This window comes from Labrus bergylta, chromosome 1 (genome assembly GCF_963930695.1).
Source record: "Labrus bergylta chromosome 1, fLabBer1.1, whole genome shotgun sequence".
In the NCBI taxonomy this organism is placed as follows: Eukaryota; Metazoa; Chordata; class Actinopteri; order Labriformes; family Labridae; genus Labrus; species Labrus bergylta.
This window is the reverse complement of record NC_089195.1, coordinates 25,945,205-25,966,602: the sequence shown is the minus strand read 5'-3', so window position 1 is coordinate 25,966,602 and position 21,398 is coordinate 25,945,205. Positions and strand designations below refer to the sequence as shown.

At 38.8% G+C, this 21,398-nt stretch overlaps 1 protein-coding gene across 4 annotated transcripts; it reads left to right on the top strand.

The window, feature by feature from the left end:
• Window positions 1-987: 987 nt before the first annotated feature.
• Window positions 988-20,956, top strand: acsl1a (acyl-CoA synthetase long chain family member 1a). 4 transcript variants are annotated; one of them, XM_020656796.3, is made up of 21 exons: window positions 988-1,101; window positions 10,445-10,657; window positions 11,960-12,074; window positions 12,178-12,242; window positions 12,329-12,430; window positions 13,358-13,457; window positions 13,578-13,753; window positions 14,140-14,172; window positions 14,324-14,375; window positions 14,467-14,540; window positions 15,688-15,765; window positions 16,614-16,748; window positions 17,090-17,224; window positions 17,575-17,670; window positions 17,760-17,832; window positions 17,955-18,043; window positions 18,400-18,516; window positions 18,614-18,757; window positions 18,899-19,000; window positions 19,081-19,152; window positions 19,676-20,956. In XM_020656796.3, exons 2-21 carry the CDS (start codon window positions 10,463-10,465, stop codon window positions 19,814-19,816), a joined length of 2,094 nt encoding a protein of 697 aa, XP_020512452.2. In that variant the 5' UTR covers window positions 988-1,101; window positions 10,445-10,462; the 3' UTR covers window positions 19,817-20,956. The 4 variants fall into 4 exon arrangements, with proteins under 4 accessions (XP_020512452.2, XP_020512454.2, XP_020512453.2 ...); XM_020656798.3 differs by lacking the exon at window positions 988-1,101 and adding an exon at window positions 7,214-7,333; XM_020656797.3 differs by lacking the exon at window positions 988-1,101 and adding an exon at window positions 7,390-7,542.
• Window positions 20,957-21,398: the final 442 nt, after the last annotated feature.

Sequence of the window (21,398 nt, the reverse complement as noted above, 5' to 3'; positions counted from 1 at the left end):
TTAACTTTATTAGTTGATACAGGCTATTTGAGAGTGATTTTACCTCTGCAGCTGGTAAGGATGTAACTGGTTTTATACTACTAGCAGTACACTGACTCACATAATGAGCTTTAGTACAATGTTGAGGGACCTATTAGTAAATCAAAATAATATAATTAAATTAACTTATTTAAAAAAATAAAAATGTTGTATGCGTTCTTATCGCAGACATTCACACGATGCAGCAGTATAACACTAAAGCCTTGACAAGCTGTTATATTCAACATCACTCAGAGTTTCTGCTTCATGAGTAATTTCAACTTTGATTCTTACAATTTACCTTCAATTTCTACTTTTGCAAAGGCAAAATGTTTATTAGAGGACTTTTACTTGTTACAGAGTTGATTAATATTGAGACTTTGCTACTTTTGCTAAGTAAATCAAAATCTTAGTCCAGTTTTCCCCAACTGATTAAGGGTCTTCCAAAGGGTCAATGTTAATTAAAGGGTCACATTCCTTTATTAGAGTACTTGAGTAAATGTGATAATATTTACTTTGCATTTTGGAAGCTTTCACATTAGTAGGCTCAGGTAATGAACACCCATACAACCAGAAGACAACAAGTTGATCCGTCTTTTTTTTCTCCATTTGATTTTGCTGCTGCTGTGCTTTACTCAGAGATTGTTGGTCTGGAATTAATAATCTTAGAGTTTTTACTTTTTTGTCATTATTTACTTATTTTTTTTATTTTTTTTTTAATGCAGTCATGCTCTTTTAATGAATTGTCCTAGGTTTCTAATATATTGGCTCTCTTTTGGATCATCAATTTGTGCAAATGTACTCATTAAGCATACGCAGAGGATAAGCAGGGAATGAAATTTAGTTCTGATAAAAATCAATCTGTTTGTGTCGTTATCTCAATCGGTCTTTACAACCTTAATTGACATCACTGATTAGCCAATTACAACGGGCCTTTCATACTTTATGCGAAGCAACATGTGCGTCGGCCTCTGATTGGCTGTTGCGGCAGCAGCTGAACAAAGCGTAGTGCGCTGCTGCTGCTGCTGCTGCTGCTGGTTCAAGAATCAGGGTCTAAATCTTCGGATCTGTCGCTGCACACAGGTTAGTGGAAACATTACCCATCTACTACCACATGTAAACAATCGTCCATTAACGTCGACTGCCTTCTAAACTATTGATTTTCTTTTTTTTAAGGGAAAAAAAGAGGGGCTGCTCTTCTTTTTTTTATCGTGGCTTTAAATTGACGAGAGTCCAGCCACGTTAATGCCTTTTTCTCCACATCTCATCTTCATTTCCGTGTATCTGCTCACGTTCACATCGACTATGGGTTCAGTCTTTAAACTGGGACATCGTGTTCATCCCCGATATCAGTCGTTTTCGACCGGGGTGGGGGGGCGGAGAAATGATTGTTTGTATGAATGTGATTCTCTGACATTTAGAAGATATGGACACGTAGCAACAAGGCTGATATGTATGTATGCATGTAAGTGTGTGTGTGTGTGTCAGGATACATATTGTTTTGAAACATTACGTGTTGCTTAATCTCCCCCCCCGCCCTCCTGTAACTGTCCTGCACTCTGATGTGTGTTAGTAAAATGAGATTACAAGGAGTGGACAAGAGGAACAATGCGACCATTATCTTGCGCATGTCGTGGCATACCAACTTGTTTCAGGATGTTCGTCTGACCTGATAACCTCAAACTAGGCGGTTACTAGGAGACGACACACGAGAGCTTGTTTTTGCAGGATTTAGCCAGATCCAGTTTTATTCATTTCCGTATACAGTGCGATGTTATGGTGTGACACTTGTTTGAGTTGAATGTGACGTCATTGCGAGCCTGAAGTTTAGATTTACTTCTCATGCCTTGGGTACATTAGAATTGCGAGGTATTGCAGCATAGCCTATGTATTTTTCAGTCCTTATGCAGACAGCACAACCAGAAAAAACAAAAAAAAAACAACTATTGTTTTGAGGATTAACCTTTTAAGAAATTATAAACAAAATATTTACTCATATTTGCAGGTTATAGAAATGACAGTCACCAAACATTACAACCATGCTTGAACCAACTTGGCTCAACCAAATAGCCTCAAATTAAGGTAAAATACATTTCCGGCTTTTAGCACAACAGACCTCCGGGTTCATTAATTATCTAGCTTGCCAGCAACAGCATGGTTTGTTGTTGTCTCTTAGGGTATTGGCCTCCTTTTCAACTTTCCTCTCGTCATTTTATCACAATGTAAATGCCTGTCCCGTCAGGTTTCCCCCTTCATCACACTGCCATCGTTAGATTGCCTCAAAATGTCGTTGGTATCAAAGTGGAGCATGCAAACACAGCGAGATAGTTTGGTGATGAGAGATCCTTTGCCCTATTTTCTGTTTGTGCTTAATAAATAAAAAAAAAAGCTTATCATGAAGGAAGGGAAACTAAACTTCAGAGATCAAAAGTGGGGAAACAGTTGTATGACTTTATACGTAACGGTGTACTTTGGAGTGACAGGCGTTGTTCTACTGGAAGTGGGAATGTTGTTTATTGTCATAACAGAAACAAGCAGACATGCAGGGACAGACAGTTAGTGACTTGTTCAGATATTTTTTGGAGGGTTATGAACAAGGGGAGGAGCCCCAGCCTTCTCTAAAATGAAGTAAGGTTGACGTAAAGTGACGAGAAATAAATCATGACCGGACCTTTTTTTTTTGTTGCCAGCATCGATAAATGAAAACCTTGAGGGGCAGAGGTGTGTGGTTCTCTTAAAGAAAGGCGTTCAAGCTCAGTGGCGTGCTTCCTCTGACAGGAATCTGTGGAATGCTGTTTGAGTGGGAGTCATTTTCCTCTCCTGCAGATTTTTTTTTTTTTTGAAAAACACTAGGTGATGTCCTTAAACCCATGCTGTGCATTCACAAGGGCAGTTACATTCCTGGACTATAATAAAGCACCTGTGTCCACTCAATCATATATTTGTTTCCCTGCCATTGAGTACAGGAAAAGCTTTCATTATGGCAAACAGAGGAGACACTTTGGGTTTATAATGAAGGAGTCATCACATGGGAATACCACTATATCAGCCCTTCTGCCTGTTTTGGGTTTGTGCTTGCTGGGACTGTGCTAGCTGATGTTTACAAAACAGTGAAGAGCACCATCTTTTAGGCGGGGGCCTTTTTAAGGCAGGGATTGCAGCTCAGTAAAAAAGTTATACTGCCAACTGTTTGTGTTGATGGGATAATAAATATACGATTGCAGGGATGATTGAAGATGGTTTTCCCTATGTCGATGTTAAGGTTAAAATGTACCAACATACCATTACAAATAAGATATTACAAAAATAAACTGTAGTCATCCCACTTTGTGTTTAGACATGTTTTAGGTAGAGCTGTGTTTCTGCCTGCTTAGCCCGGTTAATCAGCACAAAATAATTCCATCCTCAATTTCAAGAATTGGAGAGTAAGCAGTTTTGATCAAGAGGGAAAGTTAGTGGTTTTTTTTGTGACTAAAGGAACTGAAACAAAACTTTGTCAGTTAGCCAGCTGTCACCGTTAGGTTACCTTCAGATTCAACTTTGTGTAGAGTTATTAAATGACAGCATGTCCCCCTTGACCTGCGTTGTACAGTTTGTTCGTCCTGGTGTTTGGTGGCTGTTGAAGGGTGCATGACCTTTGTTCCACAAATCCCATCCTCCACCCTCCCTTGCCATGTGCATTTCTCCACTGAGTCACCATGTGACTGGGGTGTGCGGTTTCATCAGGGGGGGGGGGTCAGGACCTGCACACTGGAGCGTGGTTGTCTTGTGCAAGGTTAGTCTTAGTGTCCCAAACCACCCCAGGGGTGAATGTGGCCAGAGGAGAGGATGGACAGAAGGGTAGATGAAGACGTGTGAACTAAAACAGCAATCCAGGCTCTAGCCGTCATAGTGACGATGCAGCTGTAACCATAATGTACATATTTAATTGACTTGTTGCTACGTGTCACTCAGCGCATGTGTGTTGAGGGAGTTAAGGTTGTCTCTTCCTGCTCATGCTGTTACAACTTGCCTTCAGGGTGTAACTCATTCTCAGCTCTGATCAACTCAACATGGTCTAAATCCTGCTTTGGAGTCTCCTCGTGTTGTGTCCCTGTAAACCTACACAATATACAATATATTGACTCGTCCTTCTATAAACACTATTTCCCTCAGTGTGGCCTGTACAAGTCATTATAGTGATTTTCAAACATCAACATAAAGCATTTTAAGCAGATTGATGCTGAACCCATGTTTGTGCTCATATTTGACTTCATATCAGCAGGTTCATCAAGTTCAGAGATGCTCGTACCAGGAATTTGAAAGTTCAGACTACAGCAGCTTGTTGTAATGTGTCTGGTCCCCCCCCCCCCCCCCCGCCGCCGCCTGTTTCATCATAGTGGTCTCAAAAAGTTCAGTTTCAGAATGGGGAAAAAAAATGTCCTCAGTGAACTACAGAACTTTTTAAACATTATTATTGCATTTACTTGAGCCGACTTTTTCAATTTATAGGAATTTTTATACCTCAAATTTGTTTGTTCTTCAGAATCTCAGACAATATATGTTTCACATTACATTTCCCCCTCTATATGAGGAAGAACATTGTCAAGTTCATGCATGGATTGAATACACTGCAGCCCACGTGGTTACACATACTGATGCATATTGATTGTTTACCTTTTCATTTCATTTTTTTTAGCCCAAAACAAAAAGATACTTTGTTAAATACTTTGGACAATTAAAGCTTTGCAAAGACTATCGATGCTTGCTTAGCCTCATCCCATGTTAGCTTAAACTTAACTTTAGAGGCTGGTGCAGTTTGTGTGCTGAATGAAGAATTACCGCTAGTTGAAAAAAGCTGCCTCTGACCGACTCTTTATTAATGTTTCCATTATTATTATTATTTTTTAAAGATTTATTTTTGGGCTTTTTGTGCCTTTTAATGTAGAGATAGGACAGTGGATAGAGTCGGAAATCAGGGAGAGAGAGAGAGAGTGGGGAATGACATGCGAGAAAGGAGCCACAGGCTGGATTCAAACCTGGGCCGCCCGCTTGGAAGACTATAGCCTCCATTACATGGGGCGCTGGTGGCGCAGTGGTTAGTGCGCGCGCCCCATGTTTCCATTATTTTAAATGAGACGAAAATATGTAGAAGACTGTAGCCATGTGACAATAAGTTATCATCTTTACAGTTGATGTTAGCGCACAACGTAGAGAAATGCTAAATAAAGAAACATTGTTCTTGTGTTAAAATGAGCTTTTAAGATCTAAAGAATGAGGAGAAAAGTTGAGAAATCAAGCTGTTGCAGATCTGATGTGCTACTTTGCCTTTAAAGTAAGGTAACGGAAGATGCTAACGTGCACCACAAACAAACTACTAAAGGTTTCTATACTTGTTTTGTTGTTTAAGTTGGTATATCATATGAATCATTGTAGCATCTTTCTTATTTTAGCTCAGGTAATCGACTAATCGACCAAACACTGTTCAAGCTGAGTCACACATTGTGTAGGCTGATTTATTGTAGCAGCTAAGAAAAGGCCGTCTCTGAGATTTGAAAGGGACTATCTTGTTAAAATAAGATTAAGTTCTGTTTGTTTAAAGTCTCCATGTGTTAATCCTCGGGTGATAAGATGGCTATAATGAGCTTAAACGACTTGACCTGCGTCTAAGGACCAGAGCTGACAAGGTGCATGCTATCACGCTGCTTTTGGTTTCCGAATGTGTCACTTTTCTTTGCATTAAAGAGGAAGTGTGACTGAAAAAGCATGTGTTTCCTTTCTGGTTGGGGCTTGGGGTGTTTTTTTGAAAACTACAGTTGCAGTCTTGCTATCAAGCTTCCGTCTCTGTCATATGTCGATTGACCAAGCTGACCTCCCTCCCCTCTCCCCCAATTTTTTTTCCCCCTCAATGTCTTGTGTGTGCCTGGGTGTGGGGTGACTGGTGAGCTGGCTCTGCCATTGGCCTGTCATTCTCACAGGCCAAGTATGGAGAGTGGTGGGAGGTGGGGGAGGGTTTGTTCGAGTACCTTTCGCCTTCAAAAACCTCTCAACTAAGCAGGACATTGTGACATGTGCCTGCTGCTGGCCATCTGACGTAAAAACGCACACTATTGAGACACACTGTAATGGCTTAGAGATGCAACTCAACCTTTATCCCTTCAGCACTTGATGAAATCTTCTCTTGCTGCAACAATAAGTTAATTTTTAAATGGATGTAGAAATGATGGGCCAATTTTATGACCTTCAATGCAAAAGTGCTACATGCTCAAATGTCTGTTTCTTCTCTGTGTCACAGATGACAGCAGACTGAAGATCTTTGGGGTTTTGGGCTACTTTTGTAAAAAGAAAATAAGACATTTAAGAACAGACTTCGCGTGACTGTGAAGAACTGTGAACTATGAGCTAATTTTTTATGATCTTAACAAATCTGAGGACATTTTTGTGGTTTTGTCAAGTGATGAATGTAAACGTTTGTGGCAGCTTTCAGTTTTTGTTTACCAAACGCAAATCTAGATGTTTCTACAATTGCAGGGAACTTGTTTGTAAGTTGGTAGATTACTTGGATGATGTATAGGAAAATAAAGTTCAAACTGTTGATTTGATGACGCGTGAGCTGTATGATTATGATTATGATTAAGTAATGGAAGGTTAAAGTGTGATGAAATAAAATACAGAACTGACATTACCTAACATTATAGCATCCTTAAACTACAGATAATATCAAGAAATGACCTATATCGGTGTATATTACATAATCAATATCGTTACGTCAAATTATGTTGAACATAATGGGGGAATTCATCATTTGCACTCAGCACTATGATTCAGCATCATACTCGTGTCTGTCACACGTCTGTTTGTATTTTTCTACAGTCACAGCTGATTACACTGAGTTTTCTCCCAGGCTCTCTGCCTCTTTCTCTGTTTTCAGCAGAGGAGAAAAGTATGCATGTACAGTAAACTGTGCAAACTGTTACCATCGAAGTAATGTCTCAGTTGTTGGAAATGCAGGAAACGGAATGTCATTTAACCTGTGTTCAACTACGAGGAAATGTGGACTTCTTGAAAGCATTGTGTTCATAATATCATGTATGATGAGATACTGCTCATCCACTGAAAGATGTTCTAACAACTCAGATAAGCGCTCACTTTATTCCAGGTCATATAACTCTGATTGAATTTGTTGCCACTGGTTTTTTTTTGTTTTTTTAAACAGACATGAGCACACCTGACAGCCAGTTGTTGTAATCCAGAACAACAGAAAAAAAAACAACCCTCATGACAGCAGATAACCTCCAGGGATTGGAAATCTACCTGCTGGTTGAACTGTGCTCCAGTGAGTGGCTGGCTCTGCCTCACACGTCTGTGTTTCTGTTTGGAGGGGCGTGTTTCTGCTATTCATAGTGGTGAGAACCTCAGAGGCCTATTAGAGGTCAGTGTGAGTCCCTCTAATAGCAGCTGCAGCAGCACAGGGCCTTCAGATAACTACACCTCTCCGCCTCTGGACAGTCTTTAACTTTTCTTTCGTATACACACTTTGGGACTGTGAGTACAAAGATTTATTATGTCTCCACTTGTGAATAATAATAATCAATGCTAAAATATTCCTCTGTGTATACGTTTTTCCTGAAGCCAACACAGAAGGGATTACCCTGTCTGTTGGAGCGGCTTATAGCAATACCTGGAAAGACTTTGGGAGGTTTTTAGGTTTATTGGGCAGTTTTTCATTATTTTATTTTCATAATTTGAAGGACAAATAGAGTGAAAAGGCCTAAATGAATGTTTGTGTCTGTATTGTTGATGAAAAATCTTCCAGTATCATTGGTCTTTTATTTATCTTTCAGCTCACTTTAGAGTGACTGCGCATCTCATCATTAATAGTCAGTTTTTGAGCTAGCAACCTGTTCTGCATCCTTCTGCAATACTTTGTCCCAGTTGGCACTGGTCCCGTCAGTCATGGGCTCTGCGTTAATAATAGAAGTAGGTGAGAAGTCAATTGTTACCCCTGCATTGGTTGGTCATTTGTTCATTTACCTGCTGGGTTATACACTGTTATTCATGCCACTTGCTCATCTCATAAAGTCTTTAACATTGAATCCAGACATCCTTTGAAAACCACTGATGTAGTGAAACTACCATATATTTAGTGTATGTCTTGACAGGCCAGAAAGCATCGCTTCCCTTCAGAAACGAGAAGTGTCTCATCCATTGTGTCAGTGGTCGTGTCCTTATGTCACCGTGTAGACTGGAGTCAAATTTCCTTCCTGTTCTTGGTGTCCAAGTGCGCAGCTGCTGTAAAGGATAACACATCTTCCTTTTGTGTATAGCATTTGTTGAAGCGCAGAACAAACCCAAACACAAATCGAAGACGTACAGAAATGTATTTTCAAACTGTTGAAATTAAGGTTAGTCTTTGCAATAAATCTTAATATTTAGTTGAATGGATTTCTCAAAGAAAGCCTATTCTCAGTCTTATAAAACAGAAAGCAGTCCAGACAAAGGTCATTCAGATGTCTGGCTCTTTCTAGTAATTCTTTAATACTTGTTTTATTACGAGTTGCACGCATCTCTTTTCTAACGGTCCGCAGGTCTTAGTTTTTTTTGAAGGCAAAAATAAAACAACAATACCTGAACATGGTGAGAGAACATACAAATATATAAATGAATCTTATCAAAATTAAGATTTGTTTTATTGTACAAGATCAAAGCTGGATAGATTCTTGGATTTCGATTGAAGGATGACACAAAGATTAGATCGCTATGTTTCTGCTTTTAGGAGGCTCTCTGAAACTTTGTGACATTTTGTGTGATGTAAGGAAGGTTTCTGACAAAATCTCTCATCCTGTCTTTAAAATGACCCAACTCAAATGAGCGACTACTTTAATGCTCATCATCTCTGAACCAAAGGGCAGGACACTGATTCAGTATCCATTTAAGTTTCATTTAGGTTTCCCACTGTTTGTCCTGTTTTTGTTATTATTGTGTCAGAAAGACGTATTTGTACCAGACTGTGCTGTGTTATTAAAGTTCAAGAAGTGTGCTTATAAAAAAGGTAAGCATACATGTACTGTGAAATGTTAAGACTTTGATCTCTGTTCTGATTAGTAGGGGCAGGAATGAAAGATGTTAAGAAATTGGGGTAAATGCTGATTAAAAAATATTTTTGATACCTGAATGATAAAAGACGCAGTTAACCATCCATTACGTCAAGGGGCCTTTGTTGATTGTTTGATCCTATTTTACTCAAAACTATCTTACATATAAAAAAAAGAAGAGATAAACGAGCAAAGGAACAAAATGTTCAAGTGTAAATTGTTCTGCTTCACGCTAGTAGCATCTTAAGTTGTTGTGAAGTGTGTTTTCCTACAGTCTGGGAAACGAGCCGTAGGCGTGAGCAGGGCATCAGGTGATGATTTGATTGGCAGGTAGATTCTGGCATCAGGTGACGATTTGATTGGCAGGTAGAGCCTGGCAGCAGAGCGGAGGGTGTGTTGGTCAGGCTCTGAATGGTGCTGATGTGATTGGTTGCTCTCAAATCCCAAACAATGTTTGCTGGAGGTGACATTGAAATTGCAAAATGCTCATACACTTGGCCTTTTCTGCAATTATTGATCGTACATCATGAAGAGGGCAAAATGATGGCACAAATATACGATAGTTCTCGTACATCAGGCAACCCTGGGGCTGAAACGTTCTGTTTTATTCATCTTTTCTGCAGAGTATTATTTGATGAATTTAAAAAATGACTCCATTATTTGATACATCATTTGAGCTGTTTCTTAAAACTTTTAAAAGGCCCATCACAGGAAATGAAACGTCTGGTTTTATTTAACCAGCTGTCCAAACCCTGCTAATGATCAATTTTTATTCAAATAACAAAACACAGAGCATGAAACGAGAATGTTTTTTTTTAAACCTTTAATTCATTAAAGCCTTTCATTGATTATGGACAGTGACAATCCATTAGTCAGTTCTGTAACAGGCTAAAGGATTAATCACAGAGTGTTACAGCTGTCCTTTATATCCCCCTTCTTTCATCCTTTGTTTCCTTTCTGTTCATCCAAACTATGCATAAGAGACAAACACACTTTCAATATGCAAAAGTCAAAAGGAGAGCAGGTTTTTTTTTTTTTTAAATAAATAAAGATGATCTTGTATTGGTTGTGTCCAATACTTCATGTATTTGTGAACATCTTGTAACAGACTCTGAATGAATGAGACCTTTATTCTTCACATTAATGGCTGCTCTCATTTTGCTGTGTAATGCTCTGAAATAAGAGGCCCATTGATAAAAAGATAAAATGACTACATCCTGCTGCATCACCACATCCGTAAGGCAGAAAGTGGGAACAGCATTGCTGATTGTTTATGAAATGTTAGTCTGACTGAGATCTGAGACAAACATGCTGAAAATTTAAAGCGAGTTTCTGTCTGCATCTCTCTGCAGGGTCAGTGTTAAACCACGATGCAGACTCAGGAAGTCCTGAGACAGCTGCGGATGCCCGAGCTGGATGATCTTCGGCAGTATATCCGCAGCTTACCCACCAACGCTCTCATGGGCATGGGGGCCTTGGCTGCCATCACCACATACTGGTTTGCCACCCAGCCAAAAGCGCTCAAACCACCATGTGACCTTGAGATGCAGTCAGTAGAAATGCCGGTAAGTGATTTTTTTTTTTTCCTCGTAACTATGGTGATATCAAATATCCCGAATGAAATCTCTGCAATGTGGATCGTACGACACGGAAAAAGATGATATATCCATCTGTTTTGGAGGAATAACTGAAACGTGATGCAACTGCTGGAACACAAAAAGGAAATTAGTCAGCAGATCTCATTCAGCAGGAATGTTAACTGGATCCTCTCCAGTCTCTCCAGTCTGAGCGGATGCTGGGAAAGTTCTTATAATTATTGTAAAAGCTTTCACTTTCGTACTTTCTCACAATTAGAGCTAAAAGGTCATGTAATAGTAAAAGTGAACCTAAGAAAGTTCCATTTAGCTGTGCTTGAAAAGGGATATTTCTCTTCTATCTTTCCAGTAACACTTTCTAATAAGGTATACTTTACAGTGGTACATTTTTTAAATGGACGGTTGATGTATAATGAATACAATCTTGATTTAAGATTATTATAGTACAGAAAACTTTGGGGTGGCCAGGTGGAAAAAATTTAATTATTAATCCTTCCTCTACTTTTTAGTTACAGTTCTTGCGTTCATGCCACTGAGTGCTAAATTTCTATTCTACAAGTGCAGACCTACATAAATCCTTTATTGTTGAATTGTTAACGTCAACTGCTCAATAAATGGCTTATCATAAAGTGACAAATGGTAGTCATGGTTCATGACATTTATGGGTCAAATGTTCCCAGATTAAAAGGAGAAGATTAGATTTGAGTGAAGCCATTAGGTTTAACCTTCCGTCAAGGCCTTATTACAAACAGAGACAAGATATACTCAGTGGAAATCCTGATTTTTTTTTTTTTTTACAGCAAAAGATTTGAAATCCAGTGGAGTTAAGTCAGAGAAGCCAGAGAGGAAAATGTCTGTTTTGTAGATCTGTCACTTAGGTTTCAGGGTGAAGTCTGCAGATGTTAAACTTCTATACGAACTCTTTCAAATAAATATCCGGAGTTTCCAGGGGGGGGGAAATCAAGCTATAACATTTTTATTAATTAAGTGTTTTATCTTCTATTTTTACATTACTCTGGTCTTCCAACTAATGTGACAGAACCAAACCGAGTCTCTCAGTTAATTTTGAAGATCTCCCTCTCTCGTCTGAATAGCTTAAACAACCTTTGTAATTCATGGTCTGCTACATCACATATGACAGGGGATCCAGGTCTGTGTGTTAATCAAAATATCACAAAGCTGTAATAAACTTCAAACAAAATGGGAAAAAAAAAAAAAAATCTTTCCACAGGTTCAGCCAGTACTCGTCTTAACTTAGTATTTTCCTTGAAGGGGGGAGAACGTGCAAGGAGGTCAGCACTTAATGACAGCCACGAGCTGATGACGCACTTCTACAGCGATGCACGTACGATATACGAGGTGTTCCTCCGAGGGCTCAGAGTATCAAGTAAGAGCATCTCTTATATCAGCCGCATATGAGGCTCCCTGATTTATGAAAACAGTTGCTTCATTAAATGTGAATTACAGTGAGATTAACTTTGATTTTGCAGATGACGGACCTTGTCTAGGGTCGAGGAAACCCAACCAGCCGTACGAGTGGCAGTCCTATAAAGAGGTGAGATGACCTGAAAATCTGCTGCATCATCATTTTTGTCTATGATACGAGACGAGAAAAAAACTCCTTGTTTTTGTCTTTCACAGGTGGCAGACAGAGCTGAGAACCTCGGTTCTGCTCTCCTCCAAAGAGGACACTCTCCCACAGGAGACAAATACATTGGCATCTTTTCCCAGAACAGACCAGAGGTATGAAAAATGTCCTTTAGGCTTTGTTTGCACAAGTTTCTAAAAACATTAACTGTTGTCCTCAAAGCCCTGTCTGTAATGTGTACGTCATTTTGTAATGTGGGTTAATCCCCCCCCCCCCAGTGTGAAAATGTCTGCAATCATGGGTCAGTTAACAAAGCTAAATGCCATGAAAACAAATTCTGAAGATTTAAATAATTGAGAGAAATGGAAAAAAATAAAAGAATTAGCTGGAAGTCTTGACAGAAACTGTGCAAGATCAAATCTAATTCTCTGGAACCTAATATCAAATAGTCAATATATTAACCAAAATTGTATTTTCTCCTTAATTATTTGAAAAGTTCACACAAGTTTTAGCCCAGCAAAGCATACGAGTACTTCCCAAACAAAAGCACAGCTTGGCAGGGTCAATCTGCTTCTGTGTTTATGAACCGCCACCTTTTGAGGCATGTTCCCAGTAAGTGTGTGAGTGCTTAGTGCTGTCACACTGTCAATTCATCAAGTGCATTATGGCTGTGATGTGGAGTTGACAACACCTTTTAAGTTACATTCTTTTTCTCTGAGTCTGCCCTTTTTTTTATAGACTTTTCTTTGGTGACTCACCCAGAGTTCATCGTGAACTTTTAGACATGAAGGACGTTTTGGTAAAGTAATAAAGTAAAAATGGAAATGTACACAAAGCAGAGGCTGGACGTGACAGTAAAAATAACACCAGTAAGTGTCACCAAGAGACAACTTATAGTTCATCACCTTGGCGATGGTGATTCTTTTAATAACCATCTCGAGCCCTCCCAGACTTACACACTGTCACACTGCATGCATGACTTCATTTGATATTGTTCGACTCAACTCAAATTAGGAGGCCTTTGATTTCACAGGTTCTCAGTGTCTTCATTGTGTCCCTTCTTCCTGTGTTTTGTCTCTCAGTGGACCATATCTGAGCTGGCCTGTTACACATACTCCATGGTGGCAGTTCCGTTGTACGACACCCTCGGCACAGAGGCCATCGGCTACGTTATCGACAAAGGTACGTCAGAGAGGCGCCTTCATATGCTCACCACACACCACCTTTGGTGCCATCACAGCGCCTTACATCGAGGACACAGATATTGACACAAACTGATTTTGTTCCGTCTGGTTTCTTCAGCTTCAATCGCAACCGTGATCTGTGACGTACCCGATAAAGCACGGATGATTCTGGACTGTGTCGATGGAAAGGGACGAACGGTGAAGACGATTGTGCTCGTTGAGGAGTTCGACAGTGACCTGGTGACCCGTGGAAAGGAGAGTGGTATCGAGATCCTGAGTTTGAAGGAGTTTGAGGTGAGATTTTATTATTATTATTATTTATTTAACCAGGAACAAAACTTGTCCGAGCCAAGACAGCAGCACAATGAACAGAGACAACAACGAGCTGCGAAGCATCCAAATAGAATAGAGATACATTATTACAAACATCATAATCGCCTCATCTTTAATTCAAAAGCTGTCTCCACCCTCCTACATCGTAATCTTTCTGTACAGTATTACAACATGTGAAAAGAAAATTAGATTTGACTCTTGCTGTTTCTATTTGCGGTACGCTGTTGTTCAGCCATGCTCTTGATAGAACCAAATGGAAATGAGGCCCCGGTGTGCTGTTTGTTAAACGCCTGATTATTATCAGCCCTTCCTGGAGATCTCATTTTAGGTTGTGTTTATTTTCACAGGCCTTTGGTGAAGCACACCATCAAAAACCAGTGGTGAGTACGAGGAACACTTCATTTGATCACATGCGGAAAGACAGCTTCTAAACCCTCCTCGGTTACCAGAGAGTATAATTTAATATAAAGCATCCTGCACGATTGCCATTTAGTCTTGATGCGTCAGTATAGATCTGTGATTTCATTACAGCCTCCTGAACCAGAAGACCTGGCACTTGTCTGCTTTACATCAGGAACCACAGGTAAATACACAACCTGTGACATCTTTAACCCTTTACCGCTGTTATTTTATTTAACTTTGTGTATATTCATGACCATCATTTTCCCTTTCAGGAAATCCAAAAGGTGCCATGCTCACTCACGGGAATGTCATCTCCAACACTGCAGCTTTCATTAAAATAACAGAGGTAAACAAACACAACAGCCAGACTTCAAAGAAATGAATCGCAATATCAATGATATTTTTTAATCGTGTAGTTTTGATGATACTCTCCCTTGTTATAGGTTGGAGGGTTTTCTCTGCTTTACTCACCAACTCTCTCTTGGCAGTGTCCTCTGACTGTACAGCTGCATGTGTACAGTATATGATTTTCTTTTAAAGTGAATGCACATTATCTTATTCACTCTTAAATTATTCCCCTGCTTATGAGCAATCTTTTTTTTTTGCTGTAAACTTTGCAACAAATAAGCTCTTCCATGTTCTTGCTTCTTATATTAGAGCCACAGTTGATACTATCCACATTTTTTTTAATTATTCAGGGATAATAGCACATATTAAACGAAATAATCTGCAACTGTCCATCAAATATAAGGAAGTAAATGATGCAACTCTTCATGTCAACACAGCTGTAATTGTGTCCTGCATTGTTGCATTAGCAGGCTAATGTTAGCACACTCACGTGATATCCAAATAAGCAGTGAGTATGTTCTTCTTCTCTCTAGTCCTTGACTAAAACAGCTTTATACACAAGGCCGCCCTGTCCATGTGAACATGAAGTAAACACAGCTCCAACAAAAATACAGCTGGCGTGACTCGAGCTGCTAACTCATTGTAGACAGTCATGACTCATGATTTCTGCTGTATTAGTTTAAAATGTCACACATTCTTCCTTAAAAGAGCATGTTTAAATTTTATTTACATGAATCTAATTATAGAGATTCAAATTGCAGATAAATGTGTGCCTTTTTTTTTTTTTTTTTTAACTGTTTGGACTTCTGGGAATAAGAAAAAAGGAAACTGAAAATGGAGCTGTTTGGTGGTTTTTCTGTTTGACGGATCCTGTCTGATCCTCTATGACCTCCTTTATTTTCCCTGTCTTACTTCACTCTATACCTTCCCCTGTGTCTGTTCCTCCCTCCTCCTCCTCCTCTTCCTCCTCCTCCTCCTCCTCCGCCTGTGTTTGGTGTTGTCCAGGGCACACTGAAGCCAAGCACTAAAGATGTGCTCATCTCCTACCTCCCCTTGGCCCACATGTTTGAGAGGGTGGTGGAGGTACAGTACACGGCGCTTGACCTGCAAACATGCACGTGTTTTGTTTTGTGTGTCCTCTGCAGGTACACTGCATGCTGGACCTCCATGACATTCATGTATCCTATCTCCCCCTAGCTCACATGTTTGAGAGGGTTGTACAGGTATGTGTTGGACTTATTTTACTATTTCATTTTAGGTGGAGTTAAATGAGTCTCAGGAAGTGTGTCAGACTATTATCCAAGGTCATTTGATCGTGTAATGTGTTTTCTTCTCTCTTATTAAGCTATCGTTTAAAGTCATTTTGTATTATTGTAATGACCCTTTGAGTTAATTTAGTCAGTCGGGTTTAGAGATGGGAATGAAATACTTTGTTTACAAATAAAATGTGTCCCTAGAGCTCAGGATCTTAACTAAGTTTAAACCTAATGGATTCAAAATTCAGCATACCATTTACTTAGTCTTAGTGCAGATATTTAAATATTTTTGAAATAACTATTTTGACAGTTTTATTGCTGCTTTTCTTAAAACCAAATGTAATAATGATGCAGGAGAGGTTAATTTAAGTTACATGTTTATTGCCCTAAATATATGGTACCTTAAATAGTATAATATTTTAATTATTGTTATGATTTTGCTACAAAAACTAAAAGTTATGTATTAAATTGGCACATGTGCCAAAAATGATGTTAAGTTACACCAAACCATCTGAAACTTTAAATGACAACTGTTTTATGTGAAACTAAAAAAAAACATGCACGTGTGAGTCAACCTAATGTCCTTAATAGTTGTTTAATGATTTGATCTTTCATTTGCAAATATCTAAATAGCCTGTGACCTTCAAGCTAACTTCTAAGCAGCATGATCAGTAACATCCTACAAGTGCAAAACATTAAGCAGCGGGCTTTACTGGGACATGTTGAATATGTCGTAAAAAAGTGGAGATCAAACACTGCCCCCTTGTGGCGGACATTAAACTCACACTTGGACTAAGCAGCTCTCTTCTCATCAGGGTGTCATTCTCATTCATGGGGCTCGAATCGGGTATTTCCAAGGAGACATTCGACTTCTGATGGATGATTTGAAAACGCTGGAGCCGACAGTTTTCCCTGTGGTCCCACGCCTCCTCAACCGCATGTTTGACAAGGTCAGACAAAGTTTTTTGAAAGTTTATGAAATGTTGATGTAAATATCTACAAAAAGTCATAGCTATGGAGTGAGTCTTCTCTCTTTTTGTCTACTCATTTTTTTATGAACATTTGATCTGTAATTCTAAATTATTCTGGATTACAAATCTAAAAGAGATCTTTGCCTGTGTGTATTATAAAATTACACCATTAATTTACTAATTTGTCCATCTGAAATTTAAAAATCTTGTGGTGTCTCCTAAAACCATTAATATTAATCTGGCTCTCTATGGCAAACGCTCATATATATATATATATATTTTTTTTTTGTTTGTTTGTTTTTTGCCTTAATCCTCCACAGGTATTCAGTCAAGCAAACACACCGTTGAAGAAGTGGCTGCTCGATTTTGCCTTCAGGAGGAAGGAGGCAGACCTTAAAAGTGGTGTGGTCAGAAAAGATAGTATGTGGGACACACTCATCTTCAAAAAAGTCCAGGTGAACACAGCCGACTCCTTCAAGCCATTTAAATGCTGTTCTATAACCTTTATTAACCCCTCGTGCTAGCTTAAAAAACTACAACTGAACCTGGTATTCAGAGATAAATCATATTTGGTATTTGAAAATAAAATTAAGTTTTAGATTCTATGTTTGTACTCCTTATTTGATATTAATAACTACACAAAACGTCTTCCTTCATTTTTAAGTTGGGCAAACACCTTTCACTAGTGACAGGAGTATTACAGTAATGTTTTAATTCAAATAATAAATATATAAATATATATAATAAATATATTTCAGTTTCCTATTTTTGAGTCTTACTTTTACGTTTATTTCACATTTTGCAGGCAAGTTTGGGCGGTCGTGTCAGACTCATGATCACAGGAGCAGCACCAGTTTCTCCTACCATCCTGACATTTCTACGAGCTGCACTGGGCTGTCAGGTGAGCCATACGCACGTCCCATCTCACTGAACAATGACTGATTGTTTTTGCCTCCGTGAATGTTTCTAAAAACATACTTTGCACTTCAGTTTTATGAAGGCTACGGTCAGACTGAATGTACAGCTGGCTGCTCCATGTCAGTGCCCGGGGACTGGTCTGCAGGTAAAGCCTTAAACCTCTACTACATGTGGCTTTTGTCTTTTGTTAGGTGTATGTATACAAAAATTGACTCTTTTCTGTCTTTGGAGGGTAAAAAAAACCCTAACATGATCTTGTGTCTGCAGGTCATGTTGGACCTCCTCTGCCCTGCAATGCTATCAAACTGGTGGACGTGGCAGAAATGAATTATTTGGCAGCCAATGGAGAAGGAGAAGTGAGCAATGCTGCTTCAGTTTCCATCAAACACATTCAGTGAATTGATTTACATTGCATTTGTGAAGATATATTTGAGCAGTGCTAAAGGGATGATACCAGTATTACACTGATTGTTATAAAAACAAGACAGCAGCTGATTATTGTGGCACATTAGTATATTTAGTAGACATCGAGTTATTTCATAGGAAAGTCTAAAACTTTGACCTGCTGAGGTTTTCTACTTTATGGATGTCTATCCAATATTTGGTCAACATGTGCCACTAGCAGGTTTAAAAGTTTGACCAATTCAAATATCCCCGCAGGTAAGAATGTCTGGAAATCTGCTTTTTCACATTTATCATCTTTTCTCTCTAGATATGTGTCAAAGGACCAAATGTTTTCAAGGGATACCTAAAGGATCCGGAGAAAACAGAAGAGGCGATCGACCAGGACGGGTGGCTGCACACTGGAGACATCGGGAAATGGCTTCCTGTAAGTGGAGCTTTATTATAGGCGGCTTTAGTATGTCCATTGTGTTCGTATTAATTGCAGCTTAACTTGAAGTTGTTTTTCTCCTGTTTTGTTGCAGAATGGTACTCTGAAGATTACCGACAGAAAGAAGCACATTTTCAAGCTGGCACAAGGAGAATACATCGCCCCTGAGAAAATCGAAACCGTCTATAGCCTCAGTGATCCTGTGGCTCAGATATTTGTTCATGGTGACAGTTTACAGGTATTCATCAGAAAGCGCTGACAATAAAAAAAGATGCTCATTCGAAAAAAAACAGACCGGTTTTGTTTTATCTGTTGGTTCTAGTTGTGTACTATTTGTGTGGTGCTGATCATTTTTTTTTATCCATGTTGTAATTGTCAGGCTTGCCTGGTGGGGATCGTGGTACCTGATCCTGACTTTTTACCACTTTGGCTCAAGAAAAAAGGGATTGAAGGATCCTACTCTGAACTGTGCCAAAACCAGGTGAGGTGTTTAAATGTCAGCAATAAAAATCACACATCACCATGTGCATTGTGTGCTAACATATTTCTGATGGTTTGTAGGATGTGAAGAATGCCATACTGGAGGACCTTCTGAGGTTGGGAAAAGAAGCCGGACTCAAGTCCTTTGAGCAGGTGATTATTGATCCGTTTGACAGCATCAACATTTGATTCCAAAATTCTGCTTTCAATCCAGTAAATATCCCTGTTTAGTTATCATTAACAATTTCAATCTTTTTTTTTTAATTGTGAAAAGATAAAGAATCCCTTTTTGTGTCAGTGATTGACTTTTTTGATACTATATAAATGTCCCATGCTTTATGCCCCATGGTGGATTATTTGTGCACTGCATGTATCTGCTCTATTTGCTTGGGAAAAAAAATAAAATCAAAAGCTCAAATATCAGTTATATTTTATAACTTCATGTTTAATTACTTTGTAGCACTATATTTTAGATTTTACAGATTTGAGCAGTAGGTTGGTCAAAAGCAGTTTAAAGAAATCTATTTTTGCTTTTAAATGTACAAAAGTCAATGTGAAATTAACTTTCTCATTTGCTCATAAAGTTAAAGTCAAACTCTGAAATTCCTTCATAAAAAACAAATTGTGAGCTATAAGCTGACTTCTTTTTTTTTGCCCTTTCTTTTCCTCTCTGCAGGTGAGAGATATTGTGTTACATACCGAATTGTTTTCCATCCAGAACGGCCTGCTCACACCCACTTTGAAGGCCAAGAGGGCGGAGCTTCGGAGCCGCTTCAGAGACATGATTGATGAACTTTATGCCAACATTAAGATCTAAACTGGAAATGAGGGCCGCTGTTTAGAAAGAGACAATCATTTAGAGCACACAGCCAGAAGTGAGAAGCAGGGGGTCTCCTGCAATTATTCTGCCAGAGGATATGGGGGGGGGGGGTTTCTTGTAACTAAATGGATAATGATCCACATTTGAAGTACGTATTCCCTGATTCATATAGAAATTGTGCCACTATATTTTTTCCTGCTAGCACTGACTCGTTGATTCAAAATCCTGTCATCTTTATAACTGGTATAAATTATTCAAGGTAACTGCTAAAAAAAATAAAAAGCCGTGCCTAAACTGCCTTAACTCTGAGTATGACTGATTACTACAGTCAGAAAAGTCTAATGAAACTTTTCAAGCAAGTTTTTATTCTTGGTTGCTGCAGAGAGAAAAATCCTATAAGCCTGCTTTGACAAATATGAGTATTTATATACCAGACTATTTAATGTTTTGGCCATGTATTTAAGTTGATATTTAATGTAATAATTGAACCTGTACATAGTGTATCTGCTAAAAAAAAGTCTATTTGTATGCAGAGTATTGTGCCCATTCCCATGTTTATAAGTGCTATTGGCTGAGGGACTGATCAACCCGTTTGGGTGCACAATTGAAGTGATATCTTTATGGGAGTCTTGTTGCTTGGCGGACTGTTTGGTGCCTTTTTTTGGGGGGTTGTCTGTTTTCTTTGAACACCGCATGAAGAATATTGAATGTTACTCTTGAAACAGGTCTGACAACTTTAGGGTTTCCCATTTCAGTGCCACAGTGTTTGCAGGTGAAAGCTGCACATTGTCATTTCTGTAACGCACAACACACGTAGTCAGGGTAAATATTATTTGAACAGTGGTGTCAGAGTTAACGTGAAGTTTTCAAGATTTTCTTTTCCATTTCACACTAACGTTTCACGCAGGGTCCTCGGAATATCTCAAGGGAAATGGAGCAACATTTCGGATGTTTAACAAAGAAACGTTTTTGTTGTTGTAAATGTTTTGAGTGAATTCTAAACATCAGAAACAGCTCATCATGTCAAAGCTTCGTTGACATTTCAATCCATACTGGGTTTTTTTAAACACTTATATGAAAAGACGAGAACAGTATCTTTATTTGTCTACTGTATCAAATAAAACGTGTTAAACTAAACCGGTATGATGTCTGGTATTATTATAAGGAAACATCCTCTGATGGATCTCTCGGAGGCCGTCTGTAAATATTACATGTTTTTTTTTATAGTTTTCGTGCCAGTAGGGTACAAAAATGTTTGCATCTTTATTAAATTTGCATGAGATTGAAATGATAAAATGTTTTCTCATGAAATTGTTCCTGAGAAGTTCATGTCAATATAGAATTTAATTTAGACATTTTGCAGTATTTGCTTATTATATAACTTTACCCATGATGACCTATTTGCTTTCATGACTTCAATTTCATTTTCATTTACACTCTGATTCTACAGCAGCCTCGGAAGGGATTATTGTTCTAGACAAATGTTGATTAAAGAGTGTGTGTGACTTTTTGATCCTGTAGATGTCACCCTTGAGCATCAGCATTAGCCAAAACAAACTGCTGTTTCACACCTCCACCA

Excerpts from the sequence above, each read along its gene's own strand:
- acsl1a (XM_020656796.3), top strand. The coding sequence starts at position 10,463 with ATGCAGACTCAGGAAGTCCTGAGACAGCTGCGGATGCCCGAGCTGGAT. Across the intron at positions 17,225-17,574 it reads TCATCTTCAAAAAAGTCCAG|GCAAGTTTGGGCGGTCGTGT; the intron begins GTGAACACAGCC and ends CACATTTTGCAG. Across the intron at positions 18,758-18,898 it reads TTCATGGTGACAGTTTACAG|GCTTGCCTGGTGGGGATCGT; the intron begins GTATTCATCAGA and ends TGTAATTGTCAG.